The sequence below is a fragment of the Ammodytes marinus genome (assembly GCF_949987685.1).
Source record: "Ammodytes marinus genome assembly, chromosome: 3".
Classification (NCBI taxonomy): Eukaryota; Metazoa; Chordata; class Actinopteri; order Uranoscopiformes; family Ammodytidae; genus Ammodytes; species Ammodytes marinus.
The window spans coordinates 30,031,936-30,053,354 of NC_137232.1; the positions used below are offsets into that span (position 1 = coordinate 30,031,936).

At 41.3% G+C, this 21,419-nt stretch overlaps 1 protein-coding gene across 1 annotated transcript; it reads left to right on the plus strand.

The window, feature by feature from the left end:
* Positions 1-1,377: 1,377 nt before the first annotated feature.
* Positions 1,378-8,577, plus strand: vmn2r1 (vomeronasal 2, receptor 1; the record flags this gene model as incomplete). The annotated part of the gene is made up of 14 exons (XM_080024843.1): positions 1,378-1,601; positions 2,212-2,503; positions 2,959-3,201; positions 3,295-3,486; positions 3,594-3,719; positions 4,106-4,290; positions 4,678-4,798; positions 4,887-5,114; positions 5,690-5,813; positions 6,512-6,672; positions 6,777-6,972; positions 7,236-7,474; positions 7,590-7,789; positions 8,262-8,577. The coding sequence occupies 14 exons, from the start codon at positions 1,378-1,380 to the stop codon at positions 8,575-8,577; spliced, it is 2,847 nt and encodes a 948-aa protein (XP_079880969.1).
* Between the last annotated feature and the right edge of the window lie 12,842 nt (positions 8,578-21,419).

Genomic DNA, 21,419 nt, shown 5'->3' on the forward strand with positions numbered 1-21,419 from the left:
CTTGATGAATTCCAAGGAAAAAGTAAAAGTCTTTCCTCATCTTGCTCTAGCTATTAAACTGATTTATCTTGCCTCCCATCGTACCAACTTGAAATTAAAGCCAGACTACTAAAACTTTTCACTTCAGTTCATTACTTTAGAAGTTGTTATTCTAAAGCATGAACTCACAAACAACTTCTTGGAATTATGTGGGCATTTTCCATTTAATCACGTGTCCTTTTACAGGAGACCAAATGTATCCAGCCTTTTTAATAGAGTGCGTAAGCATTTTGGTATGTCGCTGTACATAATTGATTTCCCGCTTAACTCATCAGTATCAGTCTGACGTCTCTCATGTGCCTGATTAAGATCACAAGGGCTCAATCAGACACTCACGCTAGTATTCACTGAAGGTAATCATGAATCATCAACAACTATATAAGAACTATATAACCTATCCCTTCTTTTGCTGCTTTCTTTGCGACAACTTCCCTTTAATTTTATGTAACAACAGTGACACACAACTACTGTAAACAGCCTTTTTGTTGAGAGAAGTTAAGACTAATTCAGTTGTTCTAAGAGTGTGCAGTCTGCCCTTGTTACCCAGCACTGGTCCCACTGTGTGCCTTGGGTTCAGCTGTGAGTTTCCTCCCTGCTGACTTGAGAGACAAGAGCAGACAAGTTCAGTCACTCATCAACAAGCCATGCAGACCATCACTCAGGGGACGAGGCCTGATTCTTGGAACTGTAGCCAGGCCTTAATGTTGATGCACTAGACAATTAGTGTGCTGACTAATAAACTGATTCATATTTGTGAGAACAGAGAGAAATCAAATGATGGAGATGTTTCTTTTTGAATCGGTTTGATGTAGAAGTGTGTGCTTTTGAGCATGTTTAGCCCAGAGGAGGGAGAAGAAACACATCGAAGACCTTCTGAACAAGACTTTACAATACAATATTAATATGATTACCTTGAGATTTACTATTATTTCTATTTGTTTAAGATTATTTGTTTGCATTGTAATGCTTAATTGATTGTGTAGAGAGATATATATGAAATGGGGCAGAGAAGGGAATGACATAGAATGGCAGAGAACAACCACGGGCCGGATTCAAACCCAGGTCCGCGACCACGTGCGCCCCTGACATTTACTCATTTTTACAATGTCCTTCTTGTCTATATTTCACTTGGAGTAAAGTTGAATATGCCATCACTGGAGCTCTTCACTTAAGCACTGTCAAATCCACTTTCAGGTTTACCTTACCTATTGCAGCATATCTCCCTTGAGAGCAGATAAGACACCTGTCACACTTTGCTGTTTTCCTCACACACAGAGAGAGAGAGAGAGAGAGAGAGAGAGAGAGAGATCAGCAGACTCCTTTCCACCACTGCGTAGAATGGAAATGAGTCGCTTTTTGCTGGGACTATGTTCCTTTTTCTACCTTTATAGTTCTGTTTGGTCAGAGTCCACGTGCAAGCTGAAGGCCAAGTTCAACCTGAGCGGCTACAAGGATGTGGAAAAGAAGAAGGTGGTCATTGGTGGGATGTTCCCCATCCACAAGCGCATTGCCTCCAGTGATGGCAACACTTCCAGGCTGCCTGTCTCCTCGGGCTGTGAAGGGTTGATATATATATCTTTTTTCATCATTGTGACTTTATTGGCTTGGTTTCTTTTAGGTTAAGTTGTTCAAATGTATTAGTTTAATGATAGCTGGTCTCAGAGGCCTGTTGAGGTAAAAATCATTTATAATTTAATCAATGAGAAATACATTTTCTTGAGTGATACATGATATGTTTCAAATCACACAGTATGCTGCCCGAGATATGTTAACCTTTTTTCTTTTACTTCAAAAATCAAGACCAGCAGGGAATCACCTCTGGGGCCAATTACTTGCAGTAGGACACATTATTATTGAGCCAGGTCTTTACTGTGCAGTATGCAACAATAATCAGCAAGCCTGTGAACTGTCCTTTTGTGGCTAATTTAGGTTATAACAAAAGAAGAGCCTGTTTACAGTTCAGTCATCAAGTGTTACCTTTTTATTTTTTTACCCAGTCTAGATGTTTTTTTTCTGTCTTTCAAATTTGAAATCCACAGTTTCTACAACAGCTGGATACAAAGCTTGTAAACTGTGTGTTGAGAGTATGAAAGACAAAGCTGTGCTTGTTTTATGACCAGCAACGTAGCAAAGCAAAGAGGCAAAATGTGTGGTTATGTCATCCTCCCATAGGTTTAACTTCCGTACCTTCCGCTGGACACAGACCATGCTGTTTGCCATCAACGAAATCAACAACAGGAAAGACCTGCTGCCCAACACTAACCTGGGTTACGTCATTTACAACTCCTGCTTCACCATCTCCAAGGCTGTGGAGGGCACCCTCACCTACCTGACGGGACAGGACGAGGCCGTGCCCAACTACCGCTGTGGGAACGGGCCGCCTCTGGCTGCTCTGGTGGGCGCTGGGGGCTCAGACCTGTCCATTGCCACCGCTAGAATACTCGGACTCTATCATTTCCCACAGGTAGGCTGGTGGTGAGTTACATTAAAGGTGCAGTGTTTAGAATTTATTGGCGTGTTTTTCATAACAGACTTGGTATTCATAAGTAGCCTACATGTTTTAATTAGTGTATATTTGCTGAAAATAAAGGTTATCATCCTTTTTGTGTTACCTAAGTAATGAGCCTTTAATATCTACATAAGAGTGTGGCAACCTCAATGGAGGCTGGCTGGATGATGCCATCTTCACTAACTAGCTTTATGTCCTCGAAGGTCACTGTATCTTCTTTAGTTATTCGAAAGGGAGGGGTTACAAAGGGAGAGTTGCAATCTGGAAATCTCATCAAATGCCACTTAGTAATAATACAATATTACATACTGCACCTTTAAGACAGATAAAGTCAAGGAAAAAGGACAGATGGAAGTAAAACAATAAGCCCCTGTCCTCTGCATACGTATCCTCTCCTCTGCCATCTTTAGGTCAGCTACTCTTCATCTTGCTCTGCACTGGAAAGTAAGTTCCAGTTCCCCACCTTCCTGAGGACCATTCCCAGTGACACCCACCAGGCCGATGCCATTGCCAAGCTGGTGCTGCACTTCGGCTGGACCTGGGTGGGCACCATAGCAGCCGACGATGACTACGGCAAGTATGGCATCAAAGACTTCAAGGAGAAGGTGGAAGAAGCCGGTGTGTGCATCTCCTTCTCTGAGACCCTGCCCAAGGTAAACTACTTTTTCATCCTCTTATCTTTTCCACTACTCATTCCTGTTGAAAAAAAAATAAAAAAATAAAGATATTCTGTATATAAACTTCAGGTGAGTTCCCCAGAGGACATCCAGCGTATCGTTGAAACTGTAGTTGAATCCACGGCCAAGATCATTGTGGTCTTCTCATCGGACGTGGACCTCAGTCCTCTTATCCTTGAGCTGCTCCGGCACAATGTGACCAACCGCACCTGGATCGCCAGCGAGGCCTGGGTCACATCGGACCTAATCAACCAGCCTGGAGTGAGTGTTCAGTGCTTTGGACAGAAGCTAAGCAGCTGCAGATCCAAAAATTGTGTTAAACTGAAATTGAGCTGAAGTTGATAGTGTGCATGTTTTTTTTTATCCAGGTTAACTCAGTACTGGGTGGAACTCTGGGCTTTGGGCTAAAAAAGGGTGACATCCCTGGTCTTCAGCGCCATCTACTGGACCTGGACCCCTATGCTGACCCACTCACTGAGGAATTCTGGGAAACGGTGTGTTGATTAATCCAGAGGAGCTTGGGGTGGTGACTGATCTAACCATAGGCATGCTAAATCATATATGTGTAATAATAAGATACTACATAAAAGCCAGACTAAAAAGATGGGATTTTAGTTTACGTTTAAAGGTATCAATATTTTTTTTGGAACATAACAGCTGAAGAAGAGGTCTCCGTATCTATAGTCCTCTGTGGAACAACCAACAAAGCAGAGTGAGAGGATCCTAGGGGCCTTTCCTTGTTCATTATCTATACTATAAGCATTTTTGAGATGTAGTCTGGTGCAAGGCCATGCAGTGCTTTAAAATCTAATAAAATCATTTTAAAACCAAAGAAAGATGTCACACAGATGTAATTGTGACCTTATCTTTTGTCCCATAGTTGTTTAACTGCACATTGAACTATGGCAGAGCTGTGAGGCAGGCCAAGCAGAAGGCCAAAGAGGAAAATGGCACACTATCCAGGACAGTGAGGGGGGTCCCCGATGGCCTGTGTACAGGGAGGGAGTCTCTGGCTCAGCTCAACAACACCTACTCTGATGTGTCCCAGTTAAGAATCACTTACAGGTAACTGTGCAATGCACTGTGTCTACTTCACAAAACTGAGCAAGAACAAGTTATGCCCTTATAATGTGTACACTTTAAATTTCTTCAATGTACTGCATGTTGAACATATTGTAAATAATGTTCTATTTATGTACATATTACTTATTTAATCTTTTTTAATTTTATCCTTTTGTTCTTATTGCACCGTGGTTCGGAGAGAAACGCAATTTCGATTCCTCTGTATGTCTGGCACATATTGCAGAAATTGACAATAAAGACTTAGTGAAAGTGTATTTTTAACTTTTTGTCATTTGGGGTGAACTAACCCCTTAATGATAAAGTCGTTCCGATAGGGTGCATTTGGATGATGGTGTGACAGTTATGATGATTGAGACGTCTCCCCTGCAGTGTGTACAAAGCTGTGTATGCCGTGGCCCACGCCTTGCACAACCTGGAGCACTGTGAACAGGGCCAGGGGCCATTCAACGGGAAAGACTGCGCTGACATCACCAACTTTGAGCCATGGCAGGTAAGTCACTGCGTGTGTGAGTGTACGGCCTGTTTCATATCCTTGGCTGACCTGTGGCTCCATCTATCTCTATCTATCTCTCCCTCAGCTGATGTACTACCTGAAGAACGTGCGTTTCAACGTGCCACACACAAACGAAGAGATCTACTTTGACAACGGAGACGTGGACGGCTTCTATGACATCATTAACTGGCAGTTCAATAGCAACGGGGAGATATCCTACATCACTGTGGGACATTACAACGGCTCAGCAGCGCCCGGCGACAAGATGACCATAATGAATAACTCCATAGTGTGGAACAATGAAGTGATAGAGGTCAGCAGCTTATTGGTTGAGACAGTAATTTACCACACATTCTTGCAGTTCACAAGTCTTACGCAAGTAAACATGGACAGTAGGATGGCCTAGGAAAGAGGTCCACTTGTAACCACAAGGTCGCTGGTTCGATCCCTGGCACTGGACAGGAGGGTGTTACTTGTAAAACTAGTGGTGGCTGGTATTACATCTACAGTGTCCACCATCTGTCCTTGAGCAAGGCACTTAACCCCAAAATGCTCCAGGGGCGCTGTACTATGGCTGACCCTGGGCTATGACCCCCTCCGAGGAGCGGTAACTTGAGTGGGGAAATGCGAAAAGACAAATTTGAATGTACCTTGTGTAAATTGACTAATAAAGAATGCTTGACTTACATACAGCATGTCCAAGTAAACTTTCACTATACTTATGACTCTGTTTCTTTATAACTGTATTACTTAACCTGTGTATTGTGTATTGTGTGTGTGTGTGTGTGTGTGTGTGTGTGTGTGTGTGTGTGTGTGTGTGTGTGTGTGTGTGTGTGTGTGTGTGTGTGTGTGTGTGTGTGTGTGTGTGTGTGTGTGTGCTCATCACAGCCTCCTCGGTCAGTGTGCAGCGAGAACTGCCAGCCGGGCACCAGGAAGGGAATCCGGCAGGGCGAGCCGGTCTGCTGTTTCGACTGTATCCCGTGTGCCGATGGAGAGATCAGCAACCAAATAAGTCAGTATCTCTTTTATATACAGTCTATGGTCAGTACATCTTTTAAGCTGTAGCTCATAGACATGACGATATGTTCCTGAAAAGTCTGAGCTCATACTCAGTAAATAAATGTGAGTAAATCATATTCTTATTCAACAGAAACATGGTAGACATTCAGGACAAGTTGGCAGTTACCCATTGTTGCATTTCATTACTTAATTGCCTGACACTACTTAACTTCAATTCATTTCACTTGTCTCAAATTTAATTTAGCTGCGGCACAGTCTCCATAATCCAGATTCATGGATCCTATTTGGAAATCATTCTACTCATAAAACAGGCCAACAAATAAAACTGTCACAAAGCAATATAATAATAACATCTTTTACAGCTTTGACATGCATTACCACAGTGCGGAAATCAACTTTGCTTTACGACACAACAAAAGCAGAATCAGTTTATTTGAACAGTTATTGTTCACTTAGTGGTGGTTAAGCAGAAATGTCTAATTTGGGCTAAAAAAATAAATCCTGTCAATGTTTCTGAGGTCTCTTGCATCTTACTGAGCTTCTAACTCTCAATTTTCTATTTCAAATCAGAGTTAAAACAACACGACAACTGTGCATTTGCAATCCCCATCAAATGTCTAGGGTCAACTTAGCAGCTGCAAATGATTCAAAGGACTAAACAACTTGTGATAATAAACACGACCCTTTCAGATGCTCGTGAATGCATCCTGTGCAGTGGTGACGACTGGTCCAATGATGCCCATGATACCTGTGTACCAAAGATCATTGAGTTCCTGGCCTTTGGAGAGCCTCTGGGGATCACTCTCATCGTCATCTCGGCCTTCGGAGCTCTAGTCACCATCGCTGTTGGGGTGAGATTCACGGAGGGAGGGGGGGGGGCAAAAAAACCCCTTGTTATCTAGACTGAAGAGCTAGAAATCCAAATCGTTGTGTCTGTTCTTATATATTCCCAAAGGTGGTGTTTGTTGTTAACATCGGCACCCCTCTGGTGAAAGCCAATGACGCTCTGTTGAGTTTCTCGCTGCTCTTCTCGCTGGTGGTGACCTTCCTCAGCTCCATCGTCTTCCTCGGAGAGCCTCAGAAGTGGAGCTGCATGACCAGCCAGGTAGCACTGGCTCTGGGTTTCGCTCTCTGCCTCTCCTCAATCATGGGTGGGTACACTGTCAGTAAAAGGTATGCCTTATCTTCTTCTTCTTTTTTTTTATTATTCTGTTGTGTTTGTGTACGTCTTTGTATGTGTTGAATGCTGTATGAATACATACAGTAGGTGGTGGTCCCCTGTAGTGTGGAGTAAGCCATTTACAGTACTACTATCTCTGTTGGGGGTTTATTTCACTCCTTTAGTTGTATTGGCGAAGACAGCAATATCAAAATTTTTGAATCTCAACGTAATCATGTGACATCTTCTCTTCAGGTAAGGCAGCAGTGTTGATGTTCAGAGCTCGGGCCCTGAAAGCGCTCCGTGCCAGAGACAAAGCAGCTGCCAAAGCTGCCAAGGCGGCAGCTGAAGCAGCAGCCAACAGCGGCAGTCCTGATATCATTGTGACCAACACGAATAACAACAATGACTCCAATGCAGGAGCCAAAACTGAAGTTGACACTCTCAGCTGTGGCCACCAGAGGGCGATAGCTGCCGTGGCAACATTAATACAGGTAAATACTTTGGAGACAAATAAAGAAAAAGTTATATTTTCTTTTCTTGATATCTTAAAGTTTCTAACATCTAATGGTTGTCTACATGATTCAACATTATTTTTCTTCTAACCAGGCTATAGCGTGCACAGTGTGGCTCATCATCATCCCTCCACACCCGGTCAAGAACACCTCTGCCCAGAATATAAAGATCATCCTGGAGTGTGATGAAGGCTCTGTGGTCTTCATCTGTTGTATCTTCGCCTATGACATCCTGCTGGCTCTGCTGGCCTTCATCTTTGCATTCTTAGCCCGCAAACTGGAGGACCACTTCAGGTATAGGAGACATGCAAAACAGTTGAACAGCATTTAGCAGTTTAAAGGTTGAGTCAGTGATTCTGGAGAACGCTTGTTGTCAAAATCACTTTTACACAGCCTAGGCTCTGTAAACTAAAATGTTGCTACCTACAGTGGGCCCCCTTTGTTTACATAGCCTTTGTTTTACACACACAGTACAGGCAGGTTGCGGATCATGAGGAGATATTTACTGATTTTGACAAAAAGTGATTTTGTCAACAAGCCTTCTCCAGGATCACTGATTCCACCTTTTAGTTATATGTATTTAGCAGTGTGCAAAATGTCAGCAGCAAATAAAACAGCTGGCACATAAACACTGGTATTATAATGTAAAAACAGGTAAAGCTTTTGTAAAATAAAATTACCTTTCCACTTCTACCTTTTTTTATCAAGCAACGTTTTGACATTCGGGTCATAATAACGCACCTTTTCTCACTCTGCACTTTTCCAGCGAGGCAAAGTGCGTGACCTTCGGCATGATGGTCTTCTTCATCGTGTGGATCTCCTTCGTCCCAGCTTACCTCAGCACACGGGGCAAGTTCATGGTCGCCGTTCAGATTTTCGCCATCCTGGCCTCCAGCTTTGGCCTGCTGACCTGCATCTTCCTGCCCAAGTGTTACGTCCTGCTGGTCAAACCCGAACAAAACAAAGAGGAGATGATGAAACCCCGCGCAAAACCACGTGACGGCAACCTGACCGGGACTTCAGCCTCGTTCGCTACGACCGCTACCGAGGTCAATGCTACCATAGCGTCTATGGACGATTAGTGGAGCAGTGCTTTTTAATGAATAGAAGAAATATATCATTTATGAAATATGTATATTATTTACACTGGCTGAATGTGTGTCAAGCCCAAGTCAAGTACAGTTTCATATGAGTTAGATAGAGTTGATTTTAATAGGTAAAATAATGAGGAATGAAAGCTACTTTATCTCAATAATGCATTTTCCAAAACAAAACAATTTCAGAAAATAAAAATGTAGGGTCTTTTGAGTTTCCTTACTTTATATGTATATATGCACTGTTAAAACATTTTACACCAGTTCAGACTCCTTCAGTCAAAGCTGCTGTTGTTCCAGTTCTGGTAGTGGAATTCACATGAAGGCAGTGTTCACTTCAGATATTGTACTGTTCTTCTTGTTGCATATCAATTTCAAATACATTTGCCAATTTTTAAAATCATACGCATTTAGCTAATACACTTCTTATAAAATGTTTCCACTGTAAACCAAATTGTTTTATTGATAATACCATATTAACCCATAGTGATACAAATGAGTGTAACCCTGTTAGAATAATATTAATAAATATTTCCTAATTATATAATATTAGCGATTCATTCATTTTCAGATCATTTTGGTACTTTCACTGTCAGTCAGCAATTGGTAGAAAAAAGGCCAGTCAATATAATATTCTTCAAAACTAAGTCAGATTGGGTCCAGTAATCTTGTTTCATTATGTTGTCTCTCCACATTGCCTTATGACCACTAGAAGGTCCAAAAGATAAATAAATTAATGAACAATAAGCATTGCTGTAATGAGTCTGCAGTGATTATCTCATTTTGCTAGACAACTTGGCACTTCTGCTGGATGTGTAAATATGCATGAGATGTTAACTTGCCTGATTCTGGTATCTGCTTGTTTTGCTGCTCCTATACCGGCTTAAAGTCAGTGTAAATGTTTAAGTAAATGTACAACACCCACTGAAATGTAAAGCAGTGCTGGTTAGCATGCTAATAATGTATATTAGCCTAGGAGATCCAGCCTGGAGGCAAGGCGCAATTTCAATTCAAGCAGATTGGCTGATCTGTCCAAAGTTGATCTGTTGGTCACTAATACTGGAGCACCTCAAGAGTCAGGCTGTAAAGTGACCAGCAGAGGGAGCTGGAGGGAGCTGCTGTTGGAATAAAACATCTGCTGAGTCTGTTGCTGCCAAACCCCTGACCCTCACACTGACACAAAAGACATAAAAGTTAGTTCAAAGATAGATGGATGTTGAAAAACATTTCAGAATAAATAATCATAATACAACAGGTGGGTGTTTTCCTCTACCTAATCAGTCTGCATATCGTGCATACAGTTCAGAGCTCATGATGAGCACGTGGCTTTCTAGGAATCTGTGAAATTGTGAACCGAGTCCAACCAGAGCTGTCACAGTGGATGGCAGTGGATTCTCCCGCTGACGGAGTGCAGAAGGAATTTGTTTATAATTTATCGTCAGCTGATGAGAGCGGACGGTAACAACAGTAGTTCTAAATGAGGACAAAATGTGTGGACGTGCATCACTGCTCGCCTCCCGCACATGTGTCCAGGCATGTCCTTCTATTACTTTTCTGGACTTAATTTCTTTTACCATATTATTTGATCACTATATGTCAGCAGGCTCTCTCTTTACAGTTCACCCTCGTAATTGCCTGTGTTTCGATGTTGCTTCTAAGTTTCATATTGCAATTCCAAGTGCAATAGGTGTTGTAACCATATCTATATTTAGTTAATGAAAACATCACTCACACACTCACTCACGCACGCGCACACACACACACACACACACACACACACACACACACACACACACACACACACACACACACACACACACACACACACACACACACACACACACACACACACACCTCACCCATCAGCACCTTCAAACCAACTGGGAAAAGTTCTTATCCACATCATGTGCTTGAAAGACTTTACAGTGTCTCATTACCTTTACTCTCTGAGATTGATAAAGAGCTAAGTTAGTGTGACAGCATTACAAATGAGCCAAAGAGTTTATGTTCTTTGTTTCTTATTCCAGCCAGCCAATGCCAGCGGAGTGAACTGTTTACTGAAGGCTATTGAAGGCCTGTAATTCAACGGAGGCTGAGAAATTGATTAACTTTTTCATCGCATATACTCTCAGAGATGAGCCTCGCTGATCAAGACTGGATTGTACTGGTCTTGTGATTAATCATTGTAGATAGAGAGAGGGAGAGAGAGAGAGAGAGAGTGAGAGAGAGAGAGTGTTTGTGTATGCCTGTGTATGTGTGTGTGTGTGTCTTTGTGTGTCTGTGTGTGTCTGTGTGGGTTGGTGGTGTGTGTGCAGGGGTGGTCACTGAAAATGATTTATAGGAAAAGGTGATGCTTATTTTAGGTGTCCCTCTCTTAGAGTGTGTATATTTGTGTATGCGTGTGTGTTCACAAAAGTGTTAAAGCACCATTTCCAGAAGACGTACAGCACAACTTCTAGCCTACCAGCAGAGGGAGATGCTAACTGACTCAGATGCTGTCTTGGTCATGTTTCCCTTTAGGGCCTCACACTAACATGGATCAGTCGTAAGATCATTCGCACATTAGAGGATTGTCTCTGTGACGCGCTTGGCAACCACACACCTGCAGGAACGCTTCAAGCTCCTTGGCATAGAAACCTGTGAAGCTTAAATGAGATCCAGGCTCTCTTTTAGCCCAATAACTCTGACACCTTTCCACATATTACCACCTAGAAGCTGCCCAGTGCAACCACCACAGTCACAATCTGCTGGCCACTGAGCTAGAAGTGCTCAGTACACAGAGGTACGCATACATCCTTACACTTATACTAAACTGATTTCACCTAATCATCATTGTCTCTGAACCAATGAGGAGTGTGTACACAATTGTGACTGAGAGTGCAGTTGTCAGTTCAGTTGTGATACACAGTAACTTCCTCATTAAAGCCTAATATAAGACCACAAAAGACACAGAAAGGAGGAGATCTGTCCATTCACTAGTTCGCTTTTTCTCCAAAGGTCTCTGAGCTTTACTGGGGGGATGAACGCCATTCTTCCAAGAGACATTTATGATGGTGGAGGAAAGAGTGTCCATATAAGGACATGATCAAAGATACTCTCAGAGCTCCAGCGTATAGGTCACCCATGCTGGTATCACAGGAAGAAAATGGTGAACACTACTGACTCCCTTTCATCATCCTCTGACCTGTCACTTAAGAATAGTTTCCAGAGACATTTTGTGTCATTCTTCATGTGGAAATTGAACCCGGCACTCAGCAACTCAAGAGTGGGACGAATCCTTTGAGCTCCTGATGAGTCCTTATGGGTTTGAGTGCGTGTGTGTGTGTGTGTGTGTGTGTGTGTGTGTGTGTGTGTGTGTGTGTGTGTGTGTGTGTGTGTGTGTGTGTGTGTGTGTGTGTGCGTGTGTGTGCGTGCGTGTGTGTGTGTGTGTGTGTGTGTGCGTGTGCGTGCGTATCTGTAGTCAAGCACTCAGTCGTGACCAAGACCAGAGCAGAGTATTTAGACCGAGACAAGGCCAAGACTTTTAGGGGTTGAGATCAAGTCAAGAGCCAAGATCACAACACACTGCTGGGAGGATTGAAAGCCATAAACAGTAACATTATTTTCAGTTTAGAAAAAGTGTCATGTTTGAATAAAGTTCTTGGTTTCATTTGAAGTATGTCTGTGTGTGTGTGTGTGTGTGTGTGTGTGTGTGTGTGTGTGTGTATTTGTGCATAAATAGGACTAATCATTCTCTGACGATTTACATCAGATCCCTAGTTTTAAGTTCTCCGGCCTAAAGAATAATTTGTTCCCCATCTTCCCTAAATACCTTGTTGTGTTATAAAATCATCCATGAATTAATGAGATTTCTGTGATGCTAACTAGCGCTAAGCTGACTTCAAAGAGATAAAAAAGAAGATCTGCATATTTTTGTCAGAGCAGAGAAACGTACAGTTTAAGAGGGAGGAATGAAATGTCAGCAACCATACAGTATATCTTTGTTATGCTGCACACAAACTGTGTATGAAAAAAGAAAAATCCAGACTAAACTGTATCTGTTTTCTGAACTATTCAAACACTTAGTGACGCAGAGATGGAGAACTTTTTGTTGTTGCTGAGTTTTTACTGTGTGAGAGTGGTTTAATATATGAAAGTTCTCCCATTGTTATGCCCCACTAGGTGAAAGGTAAAATAAGTTTTTAATGTAATGTGCTGTGCATCTGCTTCCTCCTATGTGATAAAATACACTTAAGCCAAGTCTTTTACTTTTACATCAATAATGCTTTCAGCCTCTTATTCTACAACTTTCTGGATACATTTAGAAAATCAACGCATTCATCTATTACCTAAGCAGGCTGTAGGTGAAAATGGAGACTAAAGGGAGGTACTCAAATTTGCTCCTCCTTTGTTTGGTTAGGCATTTTTGCTGTTGTGTATGTGTGTGTGTGTTCATGTGTCTATATCTGTTGTTTTTCCCCTCTAGTTGCCACCAGGTTTTCCACTTTCACCTCTATCCTTCATCACCCTCTCACCATTCTTCCACTTTAAGACATCTACACTAATTATAAACCTGCTCAGTATCTGTAACCACTGCCATCTCCCACTGTTTTTCCTCCTGCTGTCCTTGTGTAACCTTTTTCGTTATTTTCTTTTAAGCCACGATTAGCCATTGAGCAGACTCGGGCCACTTGATGCTTTTCAAGGTAAAGAAAAACGTACCGTAAACGTAATGTCTAAGGAATATTTCTTAAAATGCCAATCATTAATTGGTTCACAAAGTTTCAATTTCTTGATGCAAGTACACATGCTCTTAAAAAACTACGTAAAGTTGCCTTAAGCATTCTCTCATGTGATCAACCAAATGTGCAGAGCATGAAAAATATCTAATGCAGAAATAAGAAGTAATGATGGAATTATTCATGTAAGATTTTAAATAACTTGACTCAGCTGCTGAAATATATGCAGGAATGTTATAGACATAACATGCTTGCAATACCTAACAGATACAGTGTCTTGGGATTTAAAAAATTAAGGCCTTAGCATAATGGCTGTGCAGGACAAGGTCAGATAAAAAAAGCCAGTTCAGGGATTCATAATCCTTTACTGGTGGATACTACAGGGATATAGAGGTGGGGAGTTTTGCTATTTTACTGAGCAAAGTAATATTTGGTTGTGTGTGTCTGTATGTGTAGGCCTAGTGGCGTCCTTGAAGTTGAGTTTATGTCAGTGGAAATAAAATATCTAATTATAATCATTCAATCTAATAGCACAAAAGGTATACCCACTTCTACTGTGTGCAACTTCACTGTATAACTGTCATACGGCCCAGAATAACAGAACAATCTTTTCCATTGAATGCTCCCTCACTGATGAAGACAGAGGCTGTTGCCACACCAGGCAACAGTATCTAATATGTTAAGAGAAAGAGTTGGATGTGCCATGCAGTTCCATGTGTGTGTATGTGTGTGTGTGTGTGTGTGTGTGTGTGTGTGTGTGTGTGTGTGTGTGTGTGTGCCGGTGGAGTGTGCATTTGCATTGCAGCCCGTATCAGTTTGCGACTCGAGGGGGAATTCAGGATAATGGAATTGAATGACTGTTTTCGTCCATGCTAGGATTTCTCTCTTGGTGACGTCTATCTCACAGAGAAGTCAGATTGGATTCACTTTGTGTGACGGAGCTCCCCTGGCAGCGACCTTGAGGAACAACGGCTCAGTCAAGTCATAGTGTGCAGGCCTGTGTGTATGCTATGTCAAATGGACCATATGCTGTTCTTCAAAGAGGCCTACCATCAGTACATCATTGACACACTCTTTAAAGACATGGCACAATCGGGCATCAAACTGCCAAAAACTCCATGTCTTTCCTCCATCCCTTTACACAGTACAGTCAGGACTGACCCCAGCCTTTAACCCCAGGCGCCTCAAGTCGGGGTCTCATTACTAGGCTGAATGATTCATGGCTGACACTCCATCGTTGATCTACTCACTTGACCTCTGAGGACACCAATCTCTGAGGTATCTGCTTAGATATCAGGAGTCGGATCCAAGGACAATGACTACATGGAGCATTTTAATGGACGAGTGAACGCACGTCTAGCTCAAACTGACTACATTAGTTGAGTTTACATTACATAAAAAGCCTTATTCATGACCAGCATTGGTCTTCATTGGATTTGGGGATGTTTACGTTCCTGCAACCTCAGCTTACTTTTTGGTTTGGCTTTTTGCCTGGAACATGCAGCTTTAGCCTCATTCTTTTAGCATTATAGCAGGTATGTGGCCATCAACTGACATTTAAAACCCCTTTCACAAGACTCGTCTTCAAGCGAGTCAGCTGGACACATACATTATTTTGCAGGACACTGCATTTTTAACCAAATGTTCCGAGGCCGCAATGTTCCCAGGGCTCAATAGTTCCCAGGGATGGGTCAGAGACAAAACTAGGCTTACCTTTGATAAATTCAAAACCATGTCCGAAGGTACATTTTTGGGACCCAAACCCTAACTCCCTATAGGAGGTGGACTGAAAAGGCCTTGCCTTTTATTTAAAGTAACAGTGATCGGTAGAGGGTTTCTTTTCCTTCTGCATAACATAACTCAACCGAGTGGCATAGTTGTATATGACATTGATTGAAAACAGAACATTCCTATTTCTTGCTAATGAAAGATTTGAGTGCTGGTCAATCTATCGGTATGAGGCCTATTATTAAAGGTTGCTTTAGCAAAACATGGAAGGCATGATAGTGATCTTCCACAAATGTTACCTCTGGCATTTCAGTTGTCTTGCTGATATACATTACCAATGTGTAATCAAACCTTAAGAATATGCTTGATCTATTTACTATCCCTGTTTGACCTCTAACAAAGCTCTCCCCTCCTCTGGTTTTGAACAGTGAGTCTGCACTTTACTTTGTCATCTTTTAGAATAACTTAACTCTGCTCTGGGTCCAAAATTCTCCCTGTGGCTCCTGCATTCCTTCACCCTCCACTCATCCTTATAACAGACACACTTTGAACTTTCACTAAAGTGTGTTGAGTCAGGTGGTGAAGGGCCACATCAGCCCCTTGCTCTCTCTGCAGTGCCATGACATGAATTATCATCTCATCAGCATGCAATCCTTCTCCACCACACAAACGCCCGCATCTCCTGACTCCTTCCACTCACCTTCAGTTAATATAGCTTTCCCCCTCTATGCACAGTGCGGCTTTCCTGTTTTGTGTGTCCCCCTCCTCTGGTGCATTCAGGCAATAATTAAAGTTTAGACATGGTGGTGCATGTGTATGGTCAGAAAAGCTTTCTAGAAAGTCTGCTTGAAAGTTGATAGGAAGGCATCCGAAAAAGTCTCTGTGGTATTGTGACCTTTGAACTTCCAGCATAGCAAACACACACAAATGGAACCGGAGAGAAACATAACACCTCACACAAGGCACTAAACACTAAAATGTTTGTAGGGGAAGGTGGGGTGATTTGTGCATTTTGGAAGTTGCAAAACCCCTTGTTTCTAGAAAACCGTGGAAGAAATTGGAAATGTGACCACATATTTAAGAAGAGCCATCCATTTGACTCATCCTGTAAAGAAGGAAGACACAAGGAATAAGATATAAGCACATTTAAGCTCAAAAAACTGTGTTTTGCCTTTCAAAGTAAAATTTCCATGATCAAGGTTTTTTGATTATTGTGTCTGAACAATTATAGACACGTTTGAAAACATTTGACACATGTTTTAGTGCTTTGGTGTGCTACACTTTGAGTCTATATAGTTAGCACAATGTCAACCCTAAATTGCTGCATCATGCCTATTATCCAAAATTCTGGGGATGGGGTGATTTGTGCGCAAGGGCCTGGGTGAGTTATAAGTAAGTAAGTAAGTAAAATGTATTTATAAAAGCACATTTATGACAGTTTGCACTGCCCAAAGTGCTGTACATAGTGCATTCAGTAGGTAAACAATGAAGGTAAAATAACAATAACCAAAATAAAAGACGTAAAGCCCATACATCCACATAAACACAGATAGTAGTGCAGAGGTAAGTAAGTAGTGCAGAGGTTAATGGGGAGGAAACACCAGGGTGTACATATGGGTTTTGAGCCTTGATTTAAAGGCAGAAATGTAGGTGGAATCACATTTGTCAGGTGGCAGTTGGTTCCACAAGCACGGAGCAACTAGTGCAAAGTACATTTCTGAGAGTTGTGCCAGTGGCATGGCTGTATACGCTGGTCACCAAAAGAAAGTGATTGTCTACAGTAGCTCAGAAGAGAGTGACATCTCAATTCCACTTAATGCAACCCTTTCTCATCAAAATTACGTTCCCAGAGGACTATTCGGCATTCTCAATTACGTTTGACCATTTACGTATTTTGTCCGTAATTACGTTTTTATGAACATATTTTGCATTCTCAATTACGTTTGACTGAAAAACGTATTTTGTCCGAAATTACGTTTTTATGAACATATCGCAAACAAGTTCGTTCTCAGCCTAGAGCTGTTCAGGATGCTCAATTACGTTTGGCTGCAAAACGTATTGATTACGTTTTAATAAACATATCGCATACATTCGTTCTCAGCCTATTTTTTGCCATTTATTTACCTCTAGGATTATGTTTGGTTGAAGTGTGCATTGTCTGGGCGGCTGCCTGAACTACAGCGCTGCAGGAAATTAATATGTTCCATAGATATGTTCACATGTTTCTTCATTCATTCATTCATTCATTCATTCAAACAAACTGGTGAAGGCAATCGACGTTCCGACATGGCCACGCCCCCTTTGGGTGGAAAACAAAGCGATTTTGACTATAATGCAAAATTGCGGTCCAAAACAGCACAAAAAGAAAACGATCAGAGATAAATAAGTTACAATTTGACCGACAGACACAATGTTAAGATCCTTTATAACAACTCTGCCAGCTAGATAACGTTAAAGACACTTATAAATGATTAATTTGATCAATCTAAAACCATGTGTGTAGTCTCTCAGCATCAAGCTGGCGAAATGATCCGACCCATTGGCCAGAGATATCATGCCCTGATGTATATATTCAACTCACTGAGTCTCTATGTAAGCTGATTACACGTGAACTAATTGTTTGTTACGATAGCAAACTCCCACTGAATGCAGAGCGCAGCCGGGAGCTTCCTGCTGTCATACAGCCCTTCTTTAGGGGAATTTTTGGGGGCATGGCAAAGGAATAAAACCATGATGTTTGTTTTTTACTTTGTAAACCACAAAACAGCTCAGGACATTGCAGATTTGAGCTATAACGCTTATTTAGAATGATCGCGCTGTCTTTGAGTAGCCTACTGCCACGAGAGTTCCGTCTAGATGACGTATTGCCGACCTGAGGAAGGGTGACGTCAGACGCACGCCCCTCTACAAACCAATCAATGGCGAGGAATGTCACGTGACGCGAAACGAGCCTATAGCGGCAGCCCTGAGCTACGAAGAGCATAAATCGTTGTGAGATGATCATTGTTGTTTGTGAGAAATGCAACACAATCGTCACTCAGTAAATGTGCACGATGTAGTTTGATGGTTATCACGAATAAGGAGTTGTAGGCGGCCTTTACAGTTAAATAAGCAGGACAACTACAACCATATACCCACTTTGCTTGTCTTTTTACCTCTGCATAACCTTGTGGATTAAATTACTTCTATTTTCTTCAGTATTTTACATTAAATGATCTTTGAAGTAAGATATCATTCACAACTTTTATATATATATGTATATATATGTATATATATATATATATATATATATATATATATATATATATATATATATATATATATATATATATACATATATATATATATATATATATATATATATATATATATATCTCACCTGCAAAATATGTTGCCTTTAAAAAAATGTTTTATATTTTATATTTCTGTGGCCAATGTTCTTTGTTGTTTTTATTGTGCAAATAAATTAAATCTAATCAAAAGCATGGTGGTGAATTGTAGGTGTGTTTAAAGGTAAAATTGTACAATCTTCACACTCTCAACATTAGCACCTTTCCAGCAATGTATTCAGTTGGTGTTCTTTACCGCAAGGTTGATTTTCTGATAAATTTGAAGGCCCAATATGGAAAATTAAGCTTTTTGTTTGCTCATTTGTTTTCTTGTGGAAATAGTAAACCAAAAGGTGTGTCCTTCAGAGATTATAATACAGAACCCATATGCATAGGCGTTGTTTAAATATACCTGCATGGATGGATGGACTTATAGATGGATAATGTACTTTATTTATTGCCATAGGGAAAGTGTGGCATTGTAGCAGCAGTTATTGTGGATTGTATCAGGAATGACTTTCTGTAGTGGTCAAATAGCTGAAGGTGATGCTGTCCATCATCTTCAGCAGCTTGTGCATTATCATTCTCTCCACAACCAACTGGGCTTAAACAGGTTAACAAGGATTTGCTCATGAAGTAGAGTCTGCTCTGTCCCTCCATGCAGTTTGTTGTTTAATTAAATGCCCAGGTTTCTGTAGCCCTCCATCAACTCAACCTCTTCTCCCAGAATGGAGATTTAGCCTATCCTCCTGGTCCTCCCAAAATCCATATCAATCTCTCAACCTTGGTTACATTTAAGAGGTGTGTAGCTCCTACCATGCCCGAACACTACTGTCCACCTGTTCCCTGTCCCTGTAAACTGTCCTGTGAACTGCACACAGAACTGACACACCTTGCATCTGCTGAATCATCTGAATATTTAATTAAAATAGGCCCATGTGAAAGTGACAGGTGCTAATTGAGGGATGTGAAATACAAAGGCAGTTTGAACAAAATAGGCTAGAGTCATTGGAAAAACTGTTATAGAGAGATCTTAACCTTGCAGATTAAATCAGGGCGCTGTCAAGGCTTCCTCGCCCAATGCTACACCACAGGTCCAGCGCGATACACACGTGGAATGTCGCTGCCCGTATGAAAAGAACAAGAATAAATCTCTTATCAATACAGGTGAAACTCGAAAAATTAGAATATCGTGCAAAAGTTCATTTATTTCAGTAATTCAACCTAAATGGTGAAACTAATATATTATATAGACTCATTACATCCAAAGTGAGATATTTCAAGCCTTTATTTGTTATAATTGTGATTATTATGGCTTACAGCTTATGAAAACCCCAAATTCAAAATCTCAGAACATTTGAATATTACATAAAATCAATAAAAAAAGGATTTTAAATACAAAAATGTCGGCCCTCTATAAAGTATAATCATGCATATGTACTAAGTACTTGGTTTGGGCCCCCTTTGCACACATTATTGCCTAAATGCGGTGTGGCATGGATGTAAGTAAGTAAGTAAGTAAGCTTTTATTTATATAGCGCCCTTCACAGACCAGGGTCACAAGGCGCTTCACAATGCGCTTCCAAAGGATGCTATCTGTCTGTGGCACTGCTGAGGTGTTATGGAAGCCCAGGTTGCTTTGATAGTGGCCTTCAGCTCCTCTGTATTGTTGGGTCTGGTGTGTATCATCTTCCTCTTGACAATAGTCCATAGTTTCTCTATTGGGTTCAGGTCAGGAGAGTTGTCTGGCCAATCAACACAGTAATACCATGGTCAGTCAACCAGTTACGTGTGGTTTTGGCACTGTGGACAGGTGTCAAGTCTTGCTGGAAAAAGTAATTCAGCATCTCCATAAAGCTTGTCAACAGACAGAAGCATGAAGTGCTCTAAAATCTCCTGGTAGACAGCTGTGGTGACTTTGGACTTGATAACACAGTGGACCAACACCATCAGATGACATGGTGCCTCAAATCATCACTGACTGTTGAAACTTGACAGTGGTCTTCAAGCCCCTTGGATTTTGTGCCCCTCCACTCTTCCTCTAGACTGTGGAACCTTGATTTCCAAATGAAACGCAACATTTAATTTGGATCAGTGATGATTTGAGGTATCATGTCATCTGCTGCTGTTGGTCCACTGTGTTATCAAGTCCAAAGTCACCACTGCCGTCTACCGGAAGATTTTGGAGCACTTCATGCTTCTGTCTGTTGACAAGCTTTATGGAGATGACAATTTCCATTTCCAGCTAGACTTGGCACCTGCCCATGGTACCATAAACCACTGGTAACTGGTTGACTGACCATGCTACTCTGCATGAATGGCCAGACAACTCTCCTGACCTGAACTCAGAAACTATGGACTATTGTCAAGAGGAAGATGATACACACCAGACCCAACAATACAGACGAGCTGAAGGCCACATCAAAGCAACCTGGGCTTCCATAACACCTCAGCAGTGCCACAGGCTGATAGCATCCATGCCACGCCGCATTTAGGCAATAATTCATGCAAAAGGGGCCCAAACCAAGTACTTAGTACATATGCATGATTATACTTTCTAGAGGGCCGACATTGCTGTATTTAAAATCCTTTTTTTATTGATTTTATGTAATATTCTAATTTTCTGAGATTTTGAATTTGGGGTTTTTATAAACTGTAAGCCATAATAATCACAATTATAAAAAATAAAGGCTTCACATATCTCACTTTGTATGTAATGAGTCTGTATAAGATATTATTTTCACCTATAAAGTTGAATTACTGAAATAAATGAACTTTTGCACGATATTCAAATTTCACCTGTATATCATGCCAAGTGTGTGGTGGACAAACCGCCGTCAAGACCACTTACCATTAAGACAGGGGACAATATACTGAGTCAACTGCATATGCAGAAAATAATAAACACTGCCACACCACACCGCAAACACTGATTAAGCACTGTTCATAAGACTGCCTAAAATTCTACCTTTTTAAGGTCAAAATCATGAATAAAGCAATCTTTAAACTACTCCCATTTGAGTAACTGGCCTACTCCTTCCAAATACTTTCAGTT